The sequence below is a fragment of the Solea solea genome, chromosome 20, assembly GCF_958295425.1.
Source record: "Solea solea chromosome 20, fSolSol10.1, whole genome shotgun sequence".
In the NCBI taxonomy this organism is placed as follows: domain Eukaryota; kingdom Metazoa; phylum Chordata; class Actinopteri; order Pleuronectiformes; family Soleidae; genus Solea; species Solea solea.
The window spans coordinates 20,337,363-20,364,501 of NC_081153.1; the positions used below are offsets into that span (position 1 = coordinate 20,337,363).

The following is a 27,139-nucleotide window of genomic DNA, read 5'->3' on the forward strand; positions in this document are numbered from 1 at the left end:
CGCCCTCTCCTGTATCTGAGCCCCCCCTCCCTAACAGCGTCTCTATTCTCTCTGACTCATCCATACAAACTCCTGCATCGTCTCAAACTAAACTCACTCATCTTCTGCACCTTCAGCCTCCATCCATCCACCGCGTCACGTTCAGCCCATCAGTTGGAGCTTCACCATCCTCATCATCACCACCACCATGCTCTGGAAATCACGCAAGACTGATATTTTGCAGGTAAAAAACGGCATCACAGTTTCTTTCCTGTCGTATAAATTGCTTACTTATTTATACATTTACTTCAGCAGCTAAAACTCTGTTGTGTGATGGAAAAAAAGAGGCAGCAAATGGTGCCGGCAGTTTGAAAATAGCCTGAGTGATTTCATTTAAAGAACATAAAAAACAACCAAGAAAGTCCTAATCTTTGGCTAAAAAATACTTGGATGTTCGTGTGTAAAATCGATTTAAAATGTTATTTTAATGTTTAAAATTTGATTTTTGTCACATTATTGTAAAGTTGACATGAACAAAATATTGGGAAAACTAGTGTAACGGGGTGCGTAAAACGTGCGTAAAACCTGGAGTGCTGTACAATCCTGTGCCAGTATGTTAAAATATTGTGCCAAAAATATTAAAGTGCAGTGTGTATGTGTGTGTGTGTATTAACAAGCGATAAGTGGATGAATATATCTCTTTAAGAGAAGTGGACCCTGTCGACCCCTCCCCTCTTTCTGCCGGGTGCGCGCAAAACCTATAAGTAGTGCGCTCATGGAGAGGCTGCGGGACTCTGTGTTGCGTGTGTGTATATCTGGCATCAGCAGCATCATCATCATCAGCAGCAGCAGTGGCTTCTTGACATCTGTGTGTAAATAGTTCCACGGAGCAGCGAGAAAAAAGGAAAGCCAATAAGTTTTGAGTTGAATGGAGCGTTAAAACCGCCTGGATTTTACGTCTCGGGAATCATATTTTTGGGTGACAGCTCGTTGGAACGGTGCGCATCGTGTTGAATTTTAAGTTTGGGAGACATCACAGTGGTCCAGATGTTAATCCACACCTATTCCGCTATGGTGAGTTTAATAAACACTTTTTTCTCATGTCTTTTGATCAATAATTCGTTTTAGGATTAAATATTTTAGACCAAACCTTGAAAAACATGCGTATTATTTACTTTTAAAAGTGGGTGAACATGTTTTTTCTTGTAAATGGCTGTATCATGAGAGTCATTTAATGAATGAGTTGCATTATTACACCTGTGGCACCAGCTGTCGAACTGAGAGAATAATGAACGTGACTGATAATTATTATCTTCATGCGCTTTTATCGCGGAGTTAAACACGTTTGTGAGAAGTGTGGATGATTCTCTCTCCCCGGTGTTAAAAGTGTGAACTGCTCTGAACTGTGCGTTTACTGTAGCAGGAGATGCTCTTTGTCTGCGCAGTGTCACAGCGAGTGAGACCTACAGTGACAGTGGAGTGTCCACGCAGACACTGCGAACACTCATCGTGACGCGCGACAGGGTGGTCTGCGCCCTCAGATGCAGTCTCAACCCAATAACTTGTGTTAGGATAAAAGAAGAAACATATACAGTATATGTGTACATATATATATATACAGTATGTGTGTGTAAGTGTGTGTGACCTGCGTGGTAGTGGCCATCTGTGCCGTGGCAGATAATGGACACGGTTCCACCACAATAGCATTGATTGATTTCGGGTGACCTAGCTTTTACAATAAATCCAATTTTAGCAGGATGTACACACACACACACATAGAAACACATTTTTTTTTTTTTAATTCATTGATATCATTCATTTGGACAGCCTAAACAAATCTTAGCTCTAAACTTTCCTCAGAAATGAGGTTCTGCCTCATTAGGACCAGGTTTTGGTCTTCATGAGGATTATTGGACCTGACAAGTTTAGTGTCTATGTCAAAAAAGCTAATAAAGAGGTAGCAAATACACACAGAGAGACAAACACTTTTTACATTAAATTCACATTTCGTTTCCTGCTCTTTATGACATAAATTACCTTTTTTTTAAATTATTATTATCTTGGTTGTGTGGGTCAGGTGTGTGTGTGTGTGTTGTTGTTTACACCCCTCCCTTCCTTCTGCCGTGGTGAGGTGTTTGTGTGATTGTTGTGTATTACCTGTCCCCTGTCCTTTGTGCAGCATCTTGGTGGCCATGACCTTTGTGACACTGTTAAAGCGGCGATGCCAACGGCGTCTCGTGTCAGTGCGCATCACTTCCAGCTGCTGCTGCTGCTGCTTTTTCCAACCATCCTAAAAAAAATGGAAATCATTTATAATTAATTCATGTTTCTGTGTCCAAGTGAAATATTGGAACAAGTTTGTGCTTGTGTGGTTTTGTTTAGACTCTTTTCCTGCGTAATCATTGTGTTTGTGTTGGGTTTTGATAAAGAGTTGATAAAACAAACTTCCTAATGTTTTATTCTTCTCCGCAGGACCGCGCAGACGGACTCAGCGGTTCTTCGCCGGGTGGGCGCCTCTCCCAGCTCTCCTCCCTGAACCAGGCCGCCTACTCCTCAGCTCCTCCGCTCTGCCACACCCCGGCCTCTGACTTCCAGCCTCCGTACTTTCCTCCCCCTTACGCCCAGTCTTCCCTGTCATACTCCCAGAGCCAGGACTCGGCCTATTCCCACCTGTCGGACCCTTATCCCTCCATCAACTCCATCCATCAGCATCAACAAGCGGCATGGCACTCGCAGAGGTCGCGCTCCGAGGAAGGGGGGCTGCTGTCACAGTCTCACCGGGCTCTGAGCCTCGACCCCCGGCGGGAGTATCCAGCTGTGCCCCGGCTGCTCCACGGTCTCGGGGAAGGCGCTGCCGCTCTTGGGGACGGTCCTCTAGGGATGCACCTGGGACATCACGGCCTGGAGGATCTGCAGGTGACTGGAGATTTGTTTTTTTTTGTTTTTGTTCATTTTTTCCCCAATCGCGCTGAAGCTGCTTACATTTTATGCAAAGTGCGTGCGTAAAAGTCACTCGGCATTTCATCCAAGCAGCACGCAAAACATATTCCTTACTTTTTCGATGATTTTACTTCCAGTAATTTATAATAATCCATAATCCATTATTATAAACAAAATATTGAAAACACCTGTTATCGCGGGAACATGTAATGTAACATGTAACATAAAAGCTGCATCAAGGCCTTGAGGTCATTTATCTTCCATTTACACTATTTACAATTCTACAAATGACTTCATAAACACCTAATAAAATATCGCAATTATAATAAGAATGTGCTCTCATTAACTCCTTATATATTAGGCTATATTTACAATTTTTATTTTGTATTTTTTAATTACCACCTTCAGGCCTTCAGGCTATTTTAAAAATGTATTTAAAATAAGAAATATCACACGAGCAGCTTTGCTGTTAAACATAAATAAAGAGGAAATCAATTAGTCAAAATATCAAAATAATCAAAATAATATTGAATGTCTGGAATATTAGTTTCCATCAGAATAAAATTGTGTGTTTTATGTAATTGATTTGACTTAGGATGAACTAAGTCAAGTTAACATTAACATTTTCACTTAAGTGGATTTTATAATGCCCTTTTTGCCACAGAAATTTAAAGGTAACGAGTCTATAAATTAATTCATTTTTGAATGATTCAATTTTATTTAAAGAAAATAACAATAAAAGTGGTGATTATTTGGTAACAGGCCAGTTTATTATTCATTCCTGCACCCACACTGTTAACCTCGGCGTTATCCGGCGTCTCGCACAAAGACAAAGTGATTTTTTTTTTCCTTTTTGATTTTTGTAGAGAAGAATAGTTTCTATGGTTTATTGAGCAGCAGCCTCAGCCTCCCTGCAGCAGCAGCAGCAGGTGCAGCTGCAGACGCTGTTGTTTGTTGCCTCCTCGCAGGAAAAAGACAAACACACACACACACACTCACACACACCGAGACCAATTGATCTTTATGGTCATTAATAGAAAAGAAACGCAGCAGCGGCATCAGCGCCAGGCGAAGAGTCAGCGCGCGGGCATGTTGCTGTTAAACGCTCCCACCTGACAAGGACCTTTATTTGATTAATGGATTATATCCTGCGCGTCTGAAGCCTCTTATAAATTCAGCACAAAGGAGAGACATCCGAGAGGAGACGCTTTTATTCCGGGAGAATGGAAAAGATCAAATGAAATGCAATGGTTTTCAGTAATTCAGTAACACAGCGCCTGTTTTTACATTCAATAGTTTCAGTTTTTAAGTCAAAGTGAAAAGTGAAATCCCTTATTTGTATTTTGCTCATTATATTTATTTGAAAAACAGTTATTTGAGTGATTTTTTTTTTTTTTTAGAATATTTGAAATTGTATTTTTGGTGCTATGATTTGAGCTCTGACCCTGGAAAAAGAAAATGGTTGACCTGACTTTAAAGCTGGCAACATCTCAATGAATTGAGCTAATATAAACAACACGTGATTAAGTTATACAACTTATTTCAACCTTATTAATTTAAATGTTGCCAACTGAAGTCATTTTTGTGTGTTTGTCGGCCAGTGAATAACAGAGGGACGTTTTCATCAAAAACATTTTTACTACATAAAGCTCCTAAAAAATAACTAATAACATAACATAAAAATGAAACTATAAAAATATAAACTGTGATCATTTAAAAAAATGCACTTACACAATTGTTGTCAAGTTGTGTGTAAAACATGATTAAACAATGTCATTTAGTTTGGAAAAAAAAAGTTTTACGTGAATATGGAGAGGACTCACATTCACTGTGTGTGTGTGAAAGAGAACTAAATGTTGGACCTTCTATCTTAGTTTGGCCTCAGAGAAAGTGTGTGTGTGTGTGTGTGTGTGTCCATTGATAAATGATAGTGACTGTCTGTCTGTCTGACACAGGGAATGGAGGAAGGATCGGCCCTGGGCATCCTCGACCACTCTGTCATTAAAAAAGGTAAGAGGTGGGAGAGAGAGCTCTGTGTGTGTGTGTGTGTGTGTGTGTGCGTGAGAGAGAGAGAGGGAGAGAAAGTGAGTGTGTGTGTGCATTTGTGTGCACCTATATAATTGTGCTATATGTGCTGAAGGGGGTTTTGTGTTTAGGGGCACTCCAACACCAGTCTCTCTCTCTCTCTCTCTCTCTCTCTCTCTCTCTCTCTCTCTCGCTGTTGCACACACACACACACACACACACACACACACTATAAATAATTCTGTTTTGCTATTTCATTTGAAGTCAAGAAGTCCTCTAACACTCAGCTGCAGACTTCACCCCAAAGGCACACATTCTTAATGAACTGTTCATGGTCATATGAGAGAGTGAGTGTGTGTGTGTGTGTGTGTGTGTGTGTGTGTGTGTGTGTGTGTGTGTGTGTGAAAAAGAGAAGGATTAGAGTGGAGAGGAGAGAGAGGGAAGTGGGCCAAGGCATAAAAGGAAAGAGGAAGACGATAAAAGAGGAGTTGTGGGGAAATTTGCAGAATATATATATATATATATATATATATATAGAGAGAGAGAGAGAGAGAGAGCCATATATATGATGGCTCTAATAACAGTGTGAGTGTGAGCGGCAGAAAACACAGGGGCACGATTAGAAAACTCAAGTTGGATTTGAAGCTGGTGCGCTGTGATAGTGTGAAAATCTCACTCAGCCAAACCCCCCTGGTACAGACAGTGTGATGGAGTGTAGTGGTGCATTAAAAAAAGAGACAATTTGCTTTTATTTATTTCTCCTTATACATTTTCTTCCATATTTAGTGAAAATAATTGAAAAACTGTCTTTGGTATTCAAACAGTTCTAATTCAATGTATTCATCTCGCTGGTTTTAACGTCTCGGTGCCGTAAAGTTTTCACAATAACAGAGATGTAATCGTCTGAATCTAAAGTCCCAGAGGAAGAAGAAGCTCAGTGTGCGCCTGATTCCAAAGTGGGTCTGACTGAATCTGACAGACAGACAAACAGAGATTGCACTTGTTTGCCACACGTTTAGAAAGTGATCAGTCACCACAGTGAGTCTCTGCTCTGGCACGACGGCAGCGTGGAGAAACAAAAAAGCCCTTGTGAATAAGAAAATCCGAAAAGAAGAAGAAAACAGAATATAGGGAAAAGAAAAAAACAGAAAGAAAGAGATGGAGTGAGGGAGTGAGGGAGGGAGGGGGTGCAAGATGATAAGAGAAGGAGAGAAAAGAGAGGGAGGGGTCGACAGAGAGGAAACTCTGTCCTCACTGCTGTTTCATCCACTGGCTGTGATTGTGAATGATTGGATTTTAGGAGATTTTTCTTACCAGTTTGTTGGGGAATCGTTGCTCTGTGAGGAAACCACCCAGGCTGATGTCAGTCATTCACACACGATATGTCTCTTTGAATAGAGAAGATCAAAGAAAGAGTGAGACAGAGGCCTGGAAGGAGACTTGGAGTCATTTACTGTATTATTACATAGTGAATATTCTTACTAAAACACTTAACAACTACTGACTAAATGAGTTCTCTGACCCTGCCGTCTTGTGCTTTGCTTCGCTCTATTTTGACCAAAAAAAAACATATTTTCCCTGAAGACAGTGACACTGAGCCTCATCACTTCCTGTCATCCTTATAATCATGCCTTAAAGCTCCAGTATGTAACATTAAGGAGGGAATAAACTAGCCAGAAATTTTTTTTTTTAATAAAAATCATAAATTAATAAATATAAATTGAACTGGTGTAGCTTACTATGAAAATAAACGCTGAGCATCATCCTTTTTGGTCTGTAAAGGCCTCCGTATATAGTTCCCTGATGCTCTAGGAAAAGGGTGAGAGGAGGAGTTTTTAGAGATTTGTTACAATCTGCAGTCTCACCAATAGATGCAATTAAATGCCCAAAATGTTCTCTTCTGCACTCATAGATGGGCAGATAGTCTAGGTTTAAGGTGAAGTCATTTTTTTGGGTGTACATTCATTCATTGTTGTCATCTGATCTGGGGTTAAATTGGAGTTAATCCCAGATACACAGGCTGAGAGGCAGTATTTAGATTTTTAATAGTTAATTTATGACATTTTTTTGAGCTTAAACAAACTTCGTTGAATTGAAAGCCAAAAAGCCTACACTGTAAAAAGAAAATGGTTGCTTTAACCGCTTTAACACCTAAATTAAACTAAAATAAGCAAGTTCTCCTCATATAACTTGGTAAATTTAGTTTGAATTAACTTATTTTAGGTGTTAGGAACTGAAGTAATATCTATTTACTGTTTACAGTTTTTCTGTGCAACACCTAAAAAAAGCTTATTAATAAAAAAGAGTAAGAGCTTTAGGATGATTACGCCAAATATGAATGTATTCAATGTAAAATATTGGCCACAGTGATTACACATAGTTCTGAAAAAATATTCACCGTTCAAAGTATTTAAAAAATATTTTTTTTAAAGCAAAAGGAAATCTGTTCCAAACACAGATTATACAAACATATAGATTCATGGTACCTGCAGAATCCGGGGGTTAATCTCATCAACACACGGCAAAGATAATCAGGGTCAGGTCTCTCTGCCAACTCTCACATCTGTTTTTAAAACCTTGCTGCAAGTTAGCAGTTGGTGCACATTACACACAGATCAGCCCTAAAAGTTTCGTGATGTGCAAATTGAGCTCTTGCAGGTGTGAAATGAAGCTATTTGAAAATGCACAACTGTAATGAAACAAGCTGCAGTTTTAGGCAACAGAGTCAACAAGCAGCGCTCCGGATTTAGAGCTGTCGACACGGGGGAGAAGATTACGCTGCATAGATTAATGAGGAGTCATTCACACAACACTATTGTCATTGCACGAGACATATGTTTAGGACTGATGATCTTTATTCACCGTTTACCTCTTTTGTTTGCCTCTGTGTGCTGTTGCTGTCACAGTTTCAACTCTGGATTTTGGTGTTTCTGTGTTGTTTGTGTATAAATGAGTTAAAACTTTTCCAATTTTTTCTCACAGTTCCTATCCCGTCCAAGCTGAACGGCTCGTCCCTGTCAGCCTTGTCCCTATGCAAGGAGGGTCTCAGTATGGGTTCCGTGTCCAACCCAGCCGAGGTGTTCTGTTCTGTCCCGGGTCGCCTATCCTTGCTCAGCTCCACCTCCAAGTACAAAGTGACGGTCGGGGAGGTGCAGCGCCGCCTCTCTCCACCTGAGTGCCTCAACGCGTCTCTGCTGGGTGGAGTCCTCCGCAGGTGAGAGGAGGATGGGGAATGAGTGAGCGTGATGTTGTTCTAGGGAGCAAGAATCTGAAGTCGACACAAAAATAAACCTTAAATGAGTTGTTTTTTTGGACCTAATAAAGGTTTCTACACTGGAATTAAGTTCATTCAAGCTTAAATATGCACGTTCTACATAGACAACATGCTTATTTTAGATTGTATGAACATTTATTTAAGTGTTACCAAATTAAGTGTTTTTATACTTTGGTTGTTAATACCTAAATGAAAATGTGCAAGTGCTATGAAGACAACTTACTTACTTTAGTTTGAATGAACTTCGTCTTTACTAAGCACTAACAACCACTTCTGACTCACGTATGGTACAGTATTTTAAATGAACTCTTAATCATAGGTCCAGAGCCGAGGACCCAGTGTGCGTCATGGGACTAAATCACAAGAGAAGCAATGTGGTTTAATGAATCACAGCCTCAGGGTTTTATGATTGGTTGTTAGAAGCTAAAGTACTTCAAGAAGACATAATTAAAAGATATTTAGGAGAATAAATGCATTCTATGAATAATAATCCCCTCTATATCACCCACTACATTTACTTTTATTCTCTTCAGTTTATGGCATGTTAGTATAGTGTGGCTGAAAGTAAGATTGTTTTAGAAAGAATGTGATGCATATATCTTGATAAACCCCCAGTTATCTATAATATAGTTAATATCAGCTCCACTTCAACAACTTTACTTTGGCTTAAAGTACAGTAATGTAAGAATTAGTGACATCTAAAGGTGAGACGGAGGACTCGTCCGCTCTCCCCTCCCTTCACAAAGAGCATAAAGAAACTACGGTGGCCCTCACATACCAGAAAGGATGTCATTCTTCTTCATTTTTCATAGCTCCGTGAAATGCAAGCACAAGGCTTATATTAAGGTCACGAAAGCTAAATGATTATTACTTTTAAGTGATAATACGGCTGTAAAAACATACTTAGACGTAGTAAATTAAATTTCTGCCAATAAAACCCTTCTAAAATATTACACAGTGGGCTTTAAAGTCAGGTTTCTAATGCAGGAATTAATAATAATAAAAAAGGCCTAACATATAGAGGAGAGCTATTTCCTCTCCCACTGCTGTGGGTCAATTGAATGTCAAGAATGTTTCTTAGAAATGGTAAATGAAGATGACTGGATGAGAGCAGACAAGGAAGATAAAAGCAATAAATCAGGGATGAAAGCAAAATAAAGAAATAAATACAAGACACCATTAGTTCTGACAGGAGACATAGGGAGAAGTTAGCCACACACACACACACACACACACACGCTCTTTACCATAGACATGATCTAGAAACACACACACACACACAAACACACCACAGCAGAACCAATAAAGCCAAACACACCCTGGGCACAGGCTCACACAGCTATTTGTCTTAGGACACTGCATGGACGTACATTCATCTGGACGGTCTTAACACTGCTTCATCTCTAACCTTAACCAGTTAATGCCCTTAACCCTCACCTTAACCTAACCACAATCATAAATCTTAGCCCTAAACATTTCCAAATCCTCAGAAATGAGGTTCTGCCTCATTAGGACCATGGTTTTAGTCTCCATGTGGACGACTGGTCCTGACAAAGTCAGTGTTTATGCCAGAAAAAGGTCCTAAAGAGGCAACAAATTCAAGCAAACACACACACACTCACCCAAGGAGCATCTCCTAAAAAGTGCTCTCTCTGTCTCCTCCCCCTCAGGGCGAAGTCAAAGAATGGTGGCCGCTGTCTGAGAGAGCGTCTGGAGAAGATTGGCCTCAACCTGCCCGCCGGGCGACGCAAGGCAGCCAACGTCACTCTGCTAACATCTCTAGTGGAGGGTAGGGAAACGCGCACACACACACACACACACACACACACACACACACACACACACATGTGACCTGCATGTATCCTGACAGATTGAGACACATATTCACATAGAAAAATCCTCACATGAGCAGACATGAATAAACAGTCATAACAGGGTTCAACTGATGCTTTTGTGTGCGTGTGCACTGCTGCTGCTGCTGCTGCTGCTGCTTCTTGAAGCCAAAGTGCAGTGAACTGTTTGAGCAGCAAAAGTGAGAAAAATGGCTGCAGAGTTTGTCTCTTGACCTTGACCTGAACTGACCCGTCGATTGTGCATCACTTAAACCCATTTACATGGATAATTACTGTAATGTTGACCCCTGAAAAACACACAGACGTACAACAGTAGCTGCTTTCCCCCTTAACTAATGGAGAGGAGAGTCTGTTTTTGGACTTGTTTTGTATTTGCTTCACTCTCTCCTCTTCCTCCTGCTCCTCAGGTGAGGCTGTCCATCTGGCGCGGGACTTTGGTTACGTGTGCGAGACAGAGTTTCCAGCCAGAGCGACAGCTGAGTATCTGTGCAGGCAGAGCGAACCAGAGCAGCTCCCGACACGGCGCAGCATGCTGCTCGCCACCAAGTGAGTCTCACCGTCTGAGCACGGATTATTTCAGGCCACAGCTGCAACTTCTCTGTCTTTTCTCTTTTTACCAAATCCCCACTGGTCAAAAAATAGTTAAATCCCAAGTTAAAGAAGGTTTTTCACTTAAATGACTCTGTAATGGACACATTATTGGCTAGGGCTGCAGTCGGCATCGATGGGACAGCAAGAACTTCATCTTCTGGCCGTTAGTGTAGCAAATAGCATAGCTGTAAGCATGAAAGTTTGTAGTAATCCTTATTTTCTTTGAAACCTGGAATAGCCCACATATTTAAAATTTTAAAAAGATCACGAGCGCTATGGAGTTTTGTTTCTGTTTCCAGCCGAGGTGAAAGTGACACCACAGCACAGATGGAAACAGTGTTAATCATGTTTTTTCTTTTTTCTTTTTTTTTAAATCAGCTTCATGCAGGTTTAAATATCCCAGGTTTATCCACCAACGAGACTTTCTACTGATACTCAGTATCAGTAAATCGTAATTTTTTAAGATTTTAAATCTCAGTGGTATGGATGTATTTACCACCTAGCTTTAATTAGACATTTCAAAAAACATCAGCATGGCAGACACGTGCAGCCTTCACTCATTTTCTGGTTACATGACAACGGTCAAAGTCACTAATTCTTATTTTTACCAGTTAACGATGCAGAGTATTGGGTTCATCCTTTCTTTTTAATCTGCAGAACCTGTGCAAAGTTTGCCTTGTATGCATCAATTTTCAGCCAAGTTTGATTGATGTTTTAATGTTTTCAGTCACATAGGGATGATAATCAATAGTTTTTTTGTACCTTTGTAGCAGCGTGCCTTACTATTTTTTAAGCAAAAACTGTTGACATTCATTTTTCTGACAACCAACAACTTGAATCATTTTGAAATAAAACTGAACCTGAGCCTCAGTATGAGCCACAAATCTCTGGATGAATAAATAATAAAGAAATCCAACCTCTTGTTTCCTCTCAGGGAAGTCTGTAAGGAGTTTGTAGACCTCATGTCCCAGGACCGTTCCCCGCTAGGCGGCAGTCGACCCACCCCGTGTCTGGAGCCAGGAGTCCAGGGAAGCCTCACCCACTTCAGCCTGCTCACCCACGGCTTCGGAGGCCCCGCCATCTGCGCCGCGCTCTCCGCCTTCCAGAGCTACCTGATCGAGGCCATCAAAATGCTGGACAAAGGAGAAGGTGGAGGGAAGAGCCACCACGACAAGGAGATGAAGCACCGCAAATAGAGGACGAACGAACAAAAGTGTGGTGACATGGATGGATGGATGGATGAGAGGCAGAGAGGAAGAGGAAAAAGAGGGCGGGGGGTGGGGGGTGGAAGACTTCCGTGTGCCCCTCTGTGTCTTTGACCTTTGCCCTCAGGATAAAAACTGAGACTTTTACCTCTCAGAGACCCCTCGCATCACAGAGGTGGGGATTATGATGATATCTGTACTGTAATACTGTATGTGTCCACAACCACCTCACTCGAAACGACGCATGGACCTCTTCTTCTTCTCAGTAGCTGGTTTGTGTCGCGATGGCGTCGACAAAAAGACAAAATCTTCAGGATGAGTTCCTACACATGGCAGTCATGATTTTATGATTTTTAATAACCCCATTTTATATTAAACTCAAGTAGGGCTGGGTATCCAACTTCAATACTTCTGTGGTATCGATCAAATCTTGGCCTGGGTATCAAATTTCAGTACTTCTGTGGCATGGCGGTGCTTGTTTAATGAATGGAGGTATGTTGAGAAGAGCTGACTGTGCACTAAAACTAAAGGATTTTACCGTAATGTGTGATGTTATTTTTGTGAAAATGGACTTCATAACATTGGTACTGAAGAAAGTCTCATTCAGGAGTTAGTATCAAAGTCCAGATATGGATTCTGTATTGAAATGTGTAAACAATACCCAGCCCTGTACTCTCATCCTTACCTTTACCCCCCCCCCACACACACACACACGCACACACACGCACTTACACTTTTTTTTGGACTGAACTCACCTTGGGAAACATCGTAAGCCATATCTGAGAGAACGACCTGCTCTTTGCTCCTCTGGAGACTTCTGCGAGACTTTTAGCTCCACCTGATTGGACAGCATAAACTTCCACGTGTTGTGATCCGTAGCGGGTGGTCATGGGAAATGGAGTTCTCTTGGTACACTGGCAGTGAGGGTCAGGGGGAGGAGTCAAAGCGGCAGCTAAAGGAGATTTGTTTTATTTTGAAGTACGACGTGCTGGTAACTTAAAAAAAAAAACACAACGCAAATCATTTTGTACTTTCTGTGTCTGTTTATTATTAATGTTATTACTGTTGTTGTTATTATTATTATTGTATTACGGCATAAATGTAATATATTATTAAAGAATTAAGAAGTGAGCAGCTGGGTTTTATGACTGTGTTTTTATGTTTTAATCTAAAACGACAAAAACTAATGGCACGTTTATTCAGCTTTTATTGCTATGATCATAATATTTTTATTGATTACTGCAGGCAAAGTCTATCCTCTCTTCCACAGTAAAGGTCATGACCAGGTCTAACTGACACTTGAGTTCATCATTGATTATTCTCTGGTTTGTTTGATTGACTGAGTGACTAATTGTTGAGTTCATACATTGTCTGACGATTATAAAAAGAAAATTGTCGTGTGAGGCTTTTATGGCTCATGGGGAAGCTGGAGCCCAACCTAGCTGACCTGGACAGGTCACCAGTCCACCACAGGACAACAACCACAACACACCGTGAGTTTAGTGTTCAATTAACCTCTGCATGTTTTGGACTGTTGGAGGAAACTGGAGTACATGAGAAGAACATGTAACATCCACACAGAAAGGTCCTTGTTCAAACTGGGATTCAAATCAGTGACCTTCTTGCTGTGAGGCAACAGTGCTAACCACTACTTCACCACATGGCTCCCTTTAAAGTGGAATTATGCAGGATTTATACCATAATTGAACAGTTTTGGAGTCATTGTAACGGTTAAATGTCTTGTCTCCACTGCCCCTACCGTCTGTTCATGGGAAACCAGCTTTGCAAGATCAGGGCCGCTGATTCTCAGGACTCTGGGTCACGGGTCTGGCAAGCACTACATACTACACACACACCCACAGCCAGGTACCAGCTATAAGATCGAGGCAGTGATAATGTTATTTTAGACGTCCATCATGGCAGAGCTGGTGAGAAAGAAGCAGAGACAACTGTTGTCGGAGGAAGTGAGGAAGAGGAAACGACACGAGTAAACCTCAGACTGGTGGAGAAGCATGCAAAATGGATGCTGAAAGGCATGAGCATGGCGGAGAGGGGACGGGGGGGACAAGGGGGTGGGTTGTGAGTGGGTCTCTGTAGAGAAAAAGGTTGAAAAGTGACCCAAACTGGGCTTTAAAATTCTTCTAGATTAATTTCCAGTTATGAATGAATGAATCAACTGCTGATGTAACTTCTGATTGAGCTGGAGTAAGCCTGAATGCTGGCTTACCCTTTCACACATAGTGAATACTGTGCTGGCAAATCTTCCGTGTGCACAAAAAAGGGATCTCTCAGCAAAGTGAGGGTCCCTCTCGGGCGTCAGCACCGGCCGACGGAGATGGCAGCATCATAAGTGAATGTGCCTAACACACCGTCGGACCTCTCCCCGTGCTCTTTCACTTTATTTAAACAGGACGAGATATACTCCACACAGATATTACGCTCTATCCTGGGACTGCACACATACATGTGTCGCATACCTGCCCTATCTCCTCTTCTCTCTTCCCATCTCATTACCCTCCTGTGTCAACCACCCCCCACTCCTCCCCTCCGTGCCTCCATCCCTTCATCTCCCTCTCAGTAACCTAACCACTCTGATTTCTCCTTTGTGTGTGTGTGTGAGTGTGTGAGTGTGAGAGTGTGCACACAATGACTCAGCAAAGCTCAGATTTTCACTAAACTTGGGTTGTAACTCCAGATGTTTAACGCTTGGAGGTGATCAGTCAAAAGTCCATGAAAGCACATTTTCTAAACACATCTCCACAAAAAACTAGGCTAGATAGACGATCACAATCTAAAATTGATCAGATTATTTCCATCGTATCATAAAACGTTTGGGGAAAAAAAAGAAGCATTTTCCACAATATCAAAAACTTTTATATCGTAGAATGGAATATCATTTTTAAGTCACTCTCAGGAAATGATGTCATATGAAGTAGTAATGCAACAACACTTACTGTAAATAACATTAGAAAAACGAAAAAATTGTGAAATGGGTAAATAAAGCCATATTGGAAATGCTTACCAACACTGCATCAGAAAGTTGTTGATATAAATTCATTGTACATTTTGATTTTCATATTATTTTAGGTCTGTAATGATGAATTGCTAATTTGTGTGAAACTTAGAAGTGTTTTCTTTTAAATAAAAGCATGTTCTGTGATTTCAGCTTCTTAAATGTGACGTTGCGTCGATTTCTTTGCACATTTACAACAATAAACTGACCTTGGTTTGTGGACAAAACACTCGAATATTGTCATCTTGAAGTCTGAGAAACAACAATTGACATTTCTAAGCTATATATTAATCATAAAATAATCGTCAGATGAAGTGATAATAAAAAACTAGCTTGAATCCATGAAAATATTGATAGAAACTTTGAAACCAAGATCCTTGTCAAACTTTTTTACATATTTAAGAATGATTGACTAAATAGAACTAAAGGTTACACTTTCGAGGAGTTGCTGCTTGAACATCACAACATTACACGTTAGTTACACCAGGATGATTTGAAAACCTACTCCTATTTTGATGTAGTTTTGACGTTCAGCGACAGGAAATAACATTGTACTCTTCATGCACAGGCACGAGTGAGTGTGCATTAACCATGCGCACACTTGTTGAGAACAATCGCAAAATGGGGAAAGTACGCAGCCAGAAGGCTGTTCTTTCTCTTTGTATGTGCAGATGAGCAGAGAGGAAGCACCACGGGGACAAAGAGCTTGTATCTCAACTGTGTGTCACTTTTTTATTGAAAGAGAAAGAAGGTTAACAGTACAAAAAAAAAACTACAGAGCGCAAGGGGCGTCATCGTTTGTACTTAAGCCGTGATTGGTCCCTTAGTGCCAATGGTGATCTTCTCCAGGTCATGGATGCCCTCCTTGTCAATCAAACGGACAGTGAAGGAGTGGAGGTTCAGGATGAAACGCCTGTTCAGCTAGAGGAGGAAGAAATGTGAACATATTAAATACAATTAATTACATTTTTACAGTTTTTATTTAAACTTCCTCAAGTTGGCTAGTTGTCACTTTCCAAAAAGACTGGTAATATTGTCTGTTCAGCATCTACAAGCCTCTATATTTACACCTTGAAGAGTTTACACGTAGCTAATGGCTACTGCTGAACCAGCACTAATTAGGGAATTTTGTCGATGGAGAAAAAAAAGGTAGGCTGTAAACCTATAGGGTGAACAAGGCCTGTGCACATTCGTAGTAATAAGAGTAAATTTGTTCCTCTAATAAAGCAACATTACTACTGCAGCAATGTAGTAAACTATGAAACAAAATGCTTATCATTGCTATTTACACAATAGAGGTAAAACTAGTTGAACTCACCTCCTCAACGCACTTCTTCAGCAGACCCACAGCCTCATCTTTGGTCAGATCTGAAACAACAGAAACATGAATTTAGATTTAAATAAAGCTGGAAACATCTATCGTTAACAAAATAAGGAATATAATTTAGACCAGCACTGAAAAACGTATCCTATCAAATTGGAACCACAAATTACACAGGGTTTATACTTAAATATCAGTGGAAGACCCTATGCAATAAACATGTTGGAAGCACTTTGAATCTTCTCATGTTTGCATTAAAAAATTAAGTAAAAAAGTAAGTTTAACAAAACTTGTTGAAAATAAAATTGTGAATCAAACTAATCACGACAAAAAAAAAAAAAATCGCAATTAGATTTGACCTGAATGATAACTATGGAATATGCTGAGGTACTGAAACACACTCTAAGGACCAATATTAGAGCAGTTGTGCTCAGACAGCAGCAACAACATACAGCCAAAAACAACAAAAAACAAAACACGTATAAGACATTTCCCTGCACTGACCTGGTTTGTAGTAGCGATCAAGAATGGACAGAGTGAGAAAGGCTCCGTAGCCGTGGGCAGCGAAGGGGGCCTTGGCCAGGGAAGACAGGTAGTCCATGTAGAAGAGACCTGGGCCATCTGTGTCATCATAGCCCGCCAACAACAGGTTCACATGATACGGCGTCTGGAGATGATGGAGGATGAGCGCGAAGGTAAGTAAACAAGACACTCAAGTGTTGATGAAACCGCTTTGATGCCACTTTAACAGCAATTCCCTTGTACATGTACAATGACAGTTAAGAGTCTTATCTTAATCACGGCATTATCTAACGTGGTGGTATAAACACTGCAAAAACAATCAGTGAATTTTAAATAATAAATAGAAAGGACAAACTCAAAAATAGGACAGAAATCCCAGGGCCTACAGTTTGAAAAGAATGGCAATTACAGAAATTTCATTTGGGTAACTGAATATGGACTCATATGTAGAAGTAGACGTGGTCAAGATGAGCTGCTGAGATTAAGAGCAGATTTCAGGGTGAAAATGCCTCGTTGATGTCAGAGTTCGGAGGAGAATGAGCTGGACTGGTTCAAAATAAAAGAAAGACGACAGTGAGTCAAATAAACACTTGTTACAACCAAGGTCATCTCCGAGTAAAGATGTGCTGCATCAGCAGAAGACAACACTGACTGCCACTTCTGCAGCAAAATACAGTGTCCTCTGTACCTAATAAAGTGGCCAGTGAGTGAAGTTTGAGAGTGGACTTGATATTATTCTTAAAAAAATACATAAAACTATATATATATATATATATTGGTGAGTGTCTCGTTATGCTGCTGCTGTATGAGGAGGCAGAATTCCTACACTTTCAGTGTATCAATGCCACTTTGCTGTAGTACGACTAGAACGACTCGGAAAAAAGGTCTTCCGTCACCCAAGAGTGAGAAATCTCACCACTTGAAAAGTACAACTTCTCAACTCCTTCCAAATAAATTGCTCTTAATTAGCGACTTTTTCTACCTTGGCGCAGACGCGGAGTGATGCACACACAGTGGCAACATTGACACAACATACAAAACAGAGAGAGGGAGGGAGGGAGAGAGAGAGTGGAGGGGGCTGGAGAGTGATGGAGGGATAGGAAAGGTGAAAGGGTGTTACAGGACAGAGGAGGTGTGTGTGTTCTTGTGCAGGAGAAAGGTGTCACCGACTGTGTGACATCTGCTGGGAGTCAGCACCCCCTGTTGCTCCCTCCATCCCTCAATGATCCTCCCCTTTTTTCACTCCCCCCCTCCCTCTCTGCCGCCTTCAACCCTCATGCCCTGGAGAAGTGCCAGGGCTCATTAAAAACTTCTAAAGTCGTTTCTCTTTTGCCCCCTTTACCCCCCCTTTTTTAAATTACATCTTTTACGCTCCGAGCCTCTTATCCCCTCTCTTCCTCCAAAACACTAATTTTCTCCAGTCGTTTTTTGCGAGCCCCTCTTCCTCCATTTATTAAAGCCAGACAATTTTCAAAGCGTTTCACGGCACAGCCTGACATTTTTTTGCAGAGTGTTTGCATGTAGTGTGTGATGGAACAAGAAAAACGTAACATGTCACACAGAGAGAGGCAAATATGATCCAATGACGCCAGGAGAGCTGTGATCTACACACCTGCCCTCTCATTTCTATTTAACTCACACACAACATGCTTATTTCTGTGACGTGTGTGTGTGTGTGTTCCGGGCCATGTTTGCCACAAGGGTAGTGATGATGGTTATGTTCCCCGTGGACTGGAGTCGGCTTTGGCGTACATATGTGTGTGGGATAACGATGGATTACACACACACTTTCACGTGAGAAAGGGAAACAGTGTGTTTGTGAGTACACACCAGGGGTGTGACTCTCAAGATGAATATCTTATTGTGCGCGCGTGTGTTTTAATTCCTCTGTGAGCTTGCGAATGCCCCGGTGGCGTCACCCCCACCCACCACACACCTGCCTCACTGGTTACAATGTAACAATAATACTGACTTGGCATCAAAATAACCTTCCCATGTCACCTCAGAGGGAGCCAGGCACCTTGTTAACCCTGCCACCTGAACTCACACCCAGGTTCTCATGCAAACAATGCACATAGTGTGTTTTTTTCTCTCTTTCTCTCGCGTGCTCAGCCACACAAGGCAAAATGCAGTGTTTTGCCAAACAAAAGACGCTCCTGTGTGTGCGCGTTACTACCGTCGCCTTCAGCAGACTCAAACCAGACCCAACTGGTTTTCAAGGAGCTGTCTTGACATTTTGGGAAAGTACTCTCACTTTGAAGAGAGTTAAATTGATACTTCTGTCTATATAGTGGAAGAAATTTGGAAAGGGAACTTCTAACTGGAGGGTCAAGTGCTCGACATCTAGTGTTCTCCTAGTACAGGTCCCAAGCCTGAATAATTGGGAGGGTTGCATCTTTCATAAAATCTCTGCCAAATCTAATATGTGAACAAAAAGCAGGTGATCCACTGTGGTGACCCCTAGAGAGAAAGAAAATCATTGTTTGGTTTAGCAAATGGACTAGAACTGGGTGGGGAAAATCTTAGTCTTGGCAACAGTCAGTCGCACGTCAATGGAGTGAAATAGGATTAAAGGTCCATTGGGTAAGAACGGGTGACACCCGATGGTGAGAATGCGAACTACAACACCTCCGCTAACCACGCTTTTCCCATAGTGTATCAGGGAACTAGTGTCTTTCACATGCTATAGAGGATTAGTTGTCGACCAACAGTTCAGTTTTTGATTAATTAAGAGTGTTTTGATGCAGTGCTAGTGTTTCTTGGGTTGGAAGCTGTTGGTGTTGTGGAATCGTTATGTTAAGACAGAGGCGTACAAGATGTATCATGTTGGACAGAGCAGTGAAATCAATCTGCTCATCAAACTCTGGTCAAGAAATTTGAACTATTCCTTGAGGGTGACACATTCAGAACAAAGGCGGCAGCTTTGGCTGCGACACAAATTAAGGTCATGTTGCGACTGCGCCACCACAAACTCATTCCCTATCTCCTCTTCCACATTCTAGCATTCCCTCCCCTCTTTCTTTCCTTCCTTCCTTCCCTCTCATCCCTCCCCCTATTTTTGTACTCCGCCCTGGGGCATGTTCTCTTTATTGGCATTTCTTCTCAATCTGCTTGTATTAATTGTTCATCTGTGCAGGAGCAGGGGAGCAGCATGCAATATGGCACCAGTAATTATTTGTGCCCACTGTGTGCTACAAAATATTTTACAAACCCATATGGGGCCAGCTGTGGATCACCACAGTACAGAGGCTAACTGTTGCTGTGGCCTTACCAAAACAAAAAAGCTTTATTTACAAAACCAAACAAGGAATTCAAATTTGACAGAAAATGTTTCATCATCACCTGAAAGCAGCAAACATCTACATATTTACACAAAAACTGGAGACTGCAAGGCTTTTACATGAAATGTGATATTTATAAATTCTCTGCCTCTCGCAGCATTGTTGTTGTTTTGTTTGGTTTAATCTAACCTCATGTTTGAGGCTCACAAACAAACACTGCTTAACTTTTTTTTTTTTCTTACCTCAGTGGTGAACCTGTCAATTCTGGATCAATTAATTTAATCTGTATTCATCTAATATACACAACTATATCAGTGCACATAAAACGAGAGAAACTAAAAACAAACAGAATTTCTATGCTGGTGGTGAATTTCTATGCCGGTGGTGAATTTCTATGCCCCCGAAACTTTGCAGTTGTTGTTTTGTTCTGAATTTCATGTGTATCATTACTGATATTCATGCGGCACAGTCGAGGCCTCAGGTGATTACACTTACCGCTAGTGTGTGTGTGTTTTTTTTTTTCTTTGTCTGCTCTCTAAAGCTTGAGTGAATACAGTACTCCAGAGGTTAGAGGAGTTGTTTTTCTGGACAGCGGGCTGGTAAAGTACAACAGGCTTAACTGTGCCCTTACTGAGCTGCTGACGTTAACTAACCTCCTGGAGGTCAGAAGACACTTGGGTAATTTCATCTGTAATTGATCCTGGAGGAAAGAGGCCATCAGAATTAACAATATACCACTGATTAATTTATCAGTCAGGACTTGTTTTAACCCAAGGGTCTGGACATACTGGCAGCATTATGGGATGGTTTGTGTGTATGTGTGTGTGTTGGGGGTGGGGGGGGGTGTTCAGAGGATGATTTAAGAATGGAAGGGAAAAAAATTATTTGTGATCATTATCTTGCCTTTCTGTCTGGGTTAAATTTTCATCTGCAATGATTTAATCAGATTAATTAAAACATATGCAGTCAGCTGCTTCCCCAGACATGAAGTGAGCGAGGCTGTACGTTGACTTTTCTTTTAGACAGCAAATGAGCTTAATCCATGTCTGAGAGACAAGCCTGTAGGCTCATATATCATCTATGCTGCACACAGCAGACATCATTTATGGACAACAAGTTCACCTTGAACCTTTATGGAACAGTTGTCTCCCTAACTCTATACTACATACACATGAACATATACGGGAGTTGTTTTTCTTCAAAATGAGAGAAACTGAAGTAGATTTTGATTTTTAAGCATTATGGATTTCCTCCTTTTCTGTTGGTTCAAATCCTGTACTTTTTTTTTCTTCCCTCAGACAAAAAATAAATATCTTTATGGCCAAAATGTATCTATAACAGAGACTGTAGATTAATTGCTGTTGAAAATAAACCATAAACTAACTAACACTGTAATTCCCAGCATCAGGAGTGATTCTAGATGGTTTAAGGTGACATACTTAAAAATATAATTATTGGCCTAAATTAGGTAAAAGAAAAATGGCCAGATTGAAAATGCTTCTACCTTCTGATAACTTCTGCAAACGTATTCAATACCAAACAGTTCAAGTTTTTGGCAGTTGATTTCTTTCCTTGTTTCACATTCAGATGGACAACACACATTACATATTCTACAGACTCAGGATGTTCTGTGGGGGGGGGACCATAAAAAAAACTGTTTATACAAAATAATTTGCAAATGTCCATGTTCTCTGGAGGTTGATGAATGTGAAAAGAACATAGCTGGAGGAAGGTGTGGGATGATGCACAGGAGAAACTGCTACTCCAACACTTTCTGCAGCACTCCTGAGAACATGGCATTGGTGATTCCTGCACTTGTAAAACCAAATTCATAACCGTGAGGCACAAATATAGCGATGCAGCTACAACTTATGACAAGACTTGAATATAAATGTTATCCTCCACAACATGTACAGTACAACCTTGACTTGAATAACACAGTCCTATAGGTCCCTCTGTGTGCATGCTTATTGTAATCATGTGCATTTTGACTCATCGTCTTTCTCACACTGTGTGGTGTTGTCTACTGGGCCCGTTTGTTCTCCCCCAGGACCCCCACTACTCCTCCTCCTCCTCCTGCTGCTCTATCCCTATCCCCCGTTCGATGTGTCCCACATTCCCTTCTCTGCCGCACTAATTGTTTTTTGTAATTATTTTTACCCTTCTGCTATTGTGACAGGCAGCGGCTGCACTACTCTTAACAAATTAGTGCAAAAGATGCATTGAATAGTTAAATGGAGTTGAGAGCACATGCACGCAGCAAGAAAAACTATATGTTAGGAGAAGAAATTAATTAAAATTAAAAAAATGTTTTTGTCAAAAGGGGCATACTATTTTCTTTTTATGATAAAACCATAGTTGATAACATAAAACATACTGAAATTAAGAAACAACTCTCCACAAATGAGCTGGAACAGAGACATGTTTGTCTATTGTGGCTGGTTATTTTCCTATAAATTGTTTTTTATTACAGCCACTAAATCTTGTACTGCAAGTAGTACTGCAAATTAACTGATTTATCATTAGGTATGACAAATTGATCCCCATTTGAACGCCAATTGGTTGTGGCCTTACAGGGTATCTAAATGTTTTCAATTAAAAAAAAAACACCCAGAGTTCTAGTAAATCATCTAGACAACAGATACTTAATTTAGGGGTGTTGCTGTCAGTATGTTTAACATACAGTACATACAGTCCATCCATAATTTAGCTATAGCACTTACTTATACGGCAAAGTCACAAAATAAAAAGTGACGAGCGCAAGGCATACATTTGCAAAGTGAAGTACAATTATATTTAGTATCAATAAAACCGTTAAAATAATTGCTAATTTATTTGGTGATGCCTTGAAAAATCTCCTGTGACTCATCTGTGGGCCCTGACACAGTCTCTGGAAACAACTGCCCTATACAGTTCACCAGTCAGTCACATGGCTGACACATAAAAGCATTTATACTCATAATATTGGCACCATTTGGCAATTTGTGGTCGTTTCTTAATCCTAAATGTGTTTGGACTACAGGAGGAATCCAGTGTACCCATAGAAAACCCACTTAAACACAGTGGACCAATAGAAATTTTGTGTGTGTGACTCTCATTCTGCTACAATTTTGCCTCTTGGGTCAGAATTTTAAATAATAGCCTTCTAAATTAAGTACAAATGTATTACAGTTATTACAGGTGTGTGTGTGTGTGTGTGTGTGTGTGTGTGTGTGTGTGCTGCTGAAGGCTCAGGTGTTGCCATGAAGTCTCTGAGGGGAATAGGTCATGATTCACAACAAGCTGACAAATGTACCTGCCTCTGTCAAAATGCATCTGCTTACACACGCACAGGTACAATTACAGGTGACATCTGATTCCCACCTGAACTTGACTGCGACACCAACTCCTCTATCACCATGACGACAACGGTGTCACAGCATCAAGACAAAAAAAGGTCTCTGCAGTGATTGTGTTCCTTCTTAGTTTTTAGCCACCAACGCATTTGAAACAAAAATGTAAACATATTGCTGATGTACACACAGTGAATGTTGCTGCAATTTGAATTACATATTACTTTAAATAATGGAAATTAGCCTGTGAGGCCATCATTTGTTCCCTAGGGCAAAATGAGACTGAAAATGCTACAGGATGTAATTAAGTTTAAACAAAATTAAAATATTTATAGGTATACTTGCTTAACACACCACAATGAATATGCATAACTCAGAGGATGACCACTGGTGCAAGGTATTAATTATCTTCTGTTTTTTAACTGAGAAAAGGAGAATACAGATGTTAAAATTATTATAGTGACATAGAAAAGACTGACAGATGTAATGGGAAGACAAAAAAATGTATAAGTTCAGCAGATGCTGCTGCTTTACATATAATCAGAATCCTTTTATTATCCCGAAGGAAATTGTTTAAAAAAGTAGAAGACTGAACAGGAGCGACTGTAAAAGGCTGCACGCTGGTTGGCACATGCGCACAACGAAGTATAGTGGATTTACTGTACATTTGTGGAGATGAACACTACACACAGGACTGCTGTGTTTGTTTGGTGTGAATAAAACTGTGATGCCATGTCTTTTAAGATTGAAGATAACCCAGTGTAGTTTGAAAAATCACAAATGACAGAAGTAGTTATTGTTGAAATTAAATAATTTTGTTGGTTGCCTTTGTTTTTTTGGTACAGCAACTAGAAATGTTCAAATAAATGTGTCCATTACATTATCTTAATCTTCACCACCATATGATCAGCTATCATTGCTGTCTGTGTTGATTTGTGAAGATTCTCAACAATATTGTATGTGCAAATCATCTGAATATACACTTCATTTTTCTTTATCAAAATTTAAATTCTACAATTTGTAAAACTTCTATAAATCTGGCGCAATAAGATTATTTATGTTATCGTGTGACTGTGAGGTTCAAACCGCTAAACTCCATTGAAACTCACTGAAAAAAAGCTATTTACATACATTCAAAGCCAAGGGGGAGCAAATTATGGATAATTTCTACTGCAAGTGCCAAGTAAAATGAAAATAAATACTTCCTGCAGTTTATTATGTCTTTTTAAGTTATAACTATACATGACCACTGTATTGTTAAAACAGCAATTTATTTGATACTTAGCAAACTCATCATTGTACTGCTTTAAGGATGGCAGGGGTTTTCAACGTATTGTCAAAGAACAGCTCTGCTCCATTGAAAACTGGGGCTGATTTTGCTTCACTTTGTACAGTATATAAATTCAAATTCATTCTACTCCTAAAAGTTGTGTTCAAATATGTTTTTGATTTTTAGGAAAATCCCAAATGGATAGCATCCACCATCCATTCCCATAGTGCTGATTTGCTCAATGTGGCTGTAACATATGCAATAAGCACAGTTTATTCAGTTGTAGCCAGTTTCACTCTGAATAAATGGGTCTAAATGGGTTGTTTATCAAGAATAGTTACCCTGCTCCGAAGGTAGTCTGCCAGGTTTTTTCGTGTGAAGTTTGCTGCTGCTGCTGGACTGAGCTCATAACCTGAGAAATAAGGATGGGAAAATGGCGTCACAAAGAAAATTGAGTGAATAAATTAAATAAATAAACTTAAGGCCTATATTTGTTACATCACTTGTTAAATTACATATTTCTCAACAATAAAAATAATAGTAATAATAATAATAATAGTATTGGTAATTAAAATGTGGTCACGCAGGCCTTTCATAAATGAATGCCAATCAACACCCAATTGTTAAAGACCAGATCATTTGTGTGATTATGCCACAGCCATGTAATATTAATAATTTCTTTAGTTCTTACCATTCCTCATTTTGTAAAGCTGGACATTCTTCTGGATATACTCTGCAAACTGTACGGTGTCTCCAGCTTCACCAACACACAGCATCAAAATCTTCTCACTGAGCTTGAACATTTTGTCATAGTCTGGAAAAAACACAAATCACACGAAATTACTTATTTATTTGACGTACTGTAAATATCCTGAGCACCAGTTCCGTACACGTTAATATGGGTCTGACTTTCACTTTCACAACAGTAACACAAATACATTTTCAAACGTTTTTAAAACGATTCGACCGAATCAAACCATCAACCAAAGCAGCGCTTACTATAGTATTACATGTTTATGGGAGAATATAAACTCAAACACCACAGAATCAAAGCATAATGCTAGAGATTCATGCGCTACTTAGCATAGTGCATGATAGCTTAGTTAGCTCAGGTCACAACCAGAAATTGTGATTCAGTCGGCGTTGTAAGCAGAACGGTAAATGTACAAAACAGTGTTATATAAGAGGGAAAATAAATGGCGAGTATGTGTTTACTGAGAAAACGAAGATTTGTGTTAATTTAGCAAGCGGCTCAATGGCTAATGCTAAGCTAACGCATTGTCATACCGTGTTTCATTTGAATGATACTGCTGGCTGCGACATTATCAGCGGCGACGAGGACAAAATCCTTCCCCTGGATTCCAAGCAAATATTCCATCTTCAATATAAACTGTGCGTTTAAATAATTGTAAAATACTATCAAACCGCAGGTGCCTCTTAGCCGGTGATACACAGATTACACAGCAAAAGTTACTCAGTACATAGACAGCGCAGACTAGTGCCGTCACCGGAAGACACTATTTCGTCATTTCCACGCGACAAGGGCGGGCAATTTGAGCGGACTCACCGAAGCTAAGATAGCAGTGTTTTTATTTTTGAAATCAAAACGGCAAAGTTAGACCGTTTTATTTGAACTGAATGTCTGTATGAACTGCGGAACACGTCGAAACAAAATGTCTGAGTCTAATAAGCTCGACGTCTCCCTGCGGAGACGGTCACCGCGGTTGAGTTCTCCTCTTCAGGCTAACGTAAAAACGGATACGAAACCGGCGCAGGGCCCTGTGGCTGTTAAACGCTCAATAACAGTGAGGAAAATCGCTCCCAGAAAAACAACCGCGCCATCGGAGCATAACAAGGAGAACACACCGAGGTTGTCAGAGACGGATGGCAGCCAGCAGAAGAAACAGAGGGCGTCCGACCTGGTTCCCATCCGGACCCGCCGCAGCTCCTCGACTGGGGAGAAAGAGAAGAAGAAGGCCGCTATGCCCTCACCGATCCTGCCATCATCACCGCCGCCCTCTCGCCCCCAACAGCCGGCAACGGATCCAGAGGACGCGGTGTGGTCACAGAAAGTTCGCCGGTCCTACAGCAGGCTCAGCGACAAGTCATTCAGCAGCCCCGACTCAAAAGATAATTTATTCGGCTTCGAGAAGTTGCACACCCCGGAGGTTTTCCAGAGAGTGCGACATTCCAAGGCAGATCTTGAAGGCTCCGGGTCCTTGTCTGGTCTCAACTCATTCATGTCTATGCTCGAGGCGGACGACTGCGGTTCGGGTTTCCCCGAGCAGGATCCAAACATCCCCGGAGTGACTGTGGTGAAGGAGAAGAAGAAGAGGAGGAAGAAGGTGCAGCAGATTAACACCACGGAGCTGGACGCACTGGCTGCAGAGATGAACGCAGTGTTTGAGCAAGCAGAAGAGTTTGATCTGATTGTGGAGTAAAACCAACATAAGAGACTTGGACAAACTGAAGGAACGATTCTCTTTTTGTTGCATGTGGATTTTCTCACTGACATCCCGGAAAATTACTTTTT

General features: G+C 40.7%; 2 protein-coding genes across 4 annotated transcripts; one reads left to right on the forward strand and one right to left on the reverse strand.

Annotated features, from left to right (window-relative positions):
• Nucleotides 1–95: 95 nt before the first annotated feature.
• On the forward strand, nt 96–12,561 carry tfap2e (transcription factor AP-2 epsilon). Of its 2 annotated transcripts, none has more exons than XM_058618323.1 (7): nt 96–223; nt 2,452–2,895; nt 4,875–4,929; nt 7,927–8,158; nt 9,889–10,007; nt 10,479–10,617; nt 11,597–12,561. In XM_058618323.1, the coding sequence occupies exons 1-7, from the start codon at nt 188–190 to the stop codon at nt 11,856–11,858; spliced, it is 1,287 nt and encodes a 428-aa protein (XP_058474306.1). In that variant the 5' UTR covers nt 96–187; the 3' UTR covers nt 11,859–12,561. The 2 variants fall into 2 exon arrangements, with proteins under 2 accessions (XP_058474306.1, XP_058474307.1); XM_058618324.1 differs by lacking the exon at nt 96–223 and adding an exon at nt 786–1,053.
• Nucleotides 12,562–15,586: 3,025 nt separating this feature from the next.
• On the reverse strand, nt 15,587–26,873 carry psmb2 (proteasome 20S subunit beta 2). 2 transcript variants are annotated; one of them, XM_058619568.1, is made up of 6 exons: nt 26,473–26,873; nt 25,298–25,420; nt 24,948–25,018; nt 16,706–16,868; nt 16,199–16,248; nt 15,587–15,801 (listed from the first exon to the last, which is right to left on the reverse strand). In XM_058619568.1, the coding sequence occupies exons 1-6, from the start codon at nt 26,534–26,536 to the stop codon at nt 15,685–15,687; spliced, it is 588 nt and encodes a 195-aa protein (XP_058475551.1). In that variant the 5' UTR covers nt 26,537–26,873; the 3' UTR covers nt 15,587–15,684. The 2 variants fall into 2 exon arrangements, with proteins under 2 accessions (XP_058475551.1, XP_058475550.1); XM_058619567.1 differs by lacking the exon at nt 26,473–26,873 and adding an exon at nt 25,894–26,110.
• Between the last annotated feature and the right edge of the window lie 266 nt (nt 26,874–27,139).

Excerpts from the sequence above, each read along its gene's own strand:
- tfap2e (XM_058618323.1), top strand. The coding sequence starts at position 188 with ATGCTCTGGAAATCACGCAAGACTGATATTTTGCAG. Across the intron at positions 224-2,451 it reads GCAAGACTGATATTTTGCAG|GACCGCGCAGACGGACTCAG; the intron begins GTAAAAAACGGC and ends TCTTCTCCGCAG. Across the intron at positions 10,008-10,478 it reads GCTAACATCTCTAGTGGAGG|GTGAGGCTGTCCATCTGGCG; the intron begins GTAGGGAAACGC and ends CCTGCTCCTCAG.
- psmb2 (XM_058619567.1), bottom strand. The coding sequence starts at position 25,984 with ATGGAATATTTGCTTGGAATCCAGGGGAAGGATTTTGTCCTCGTCGCC. Across the intron at positions 25,019-25,297 it reads GCTTTACAAAATGAGGAATG|GTTATGAGCTCAGTCCAGCA; the intron begins GTAAGAACTAAA and ends CTTATTTCTCAG. Across the intron at positions 16,249-16,705 it reads TGATCGCTACTACAAACCAG|ATCTGACCAAAGATGAGGCT; the intron begins GTCAGTGCAGGG and ends CTGTTGTTTCAG.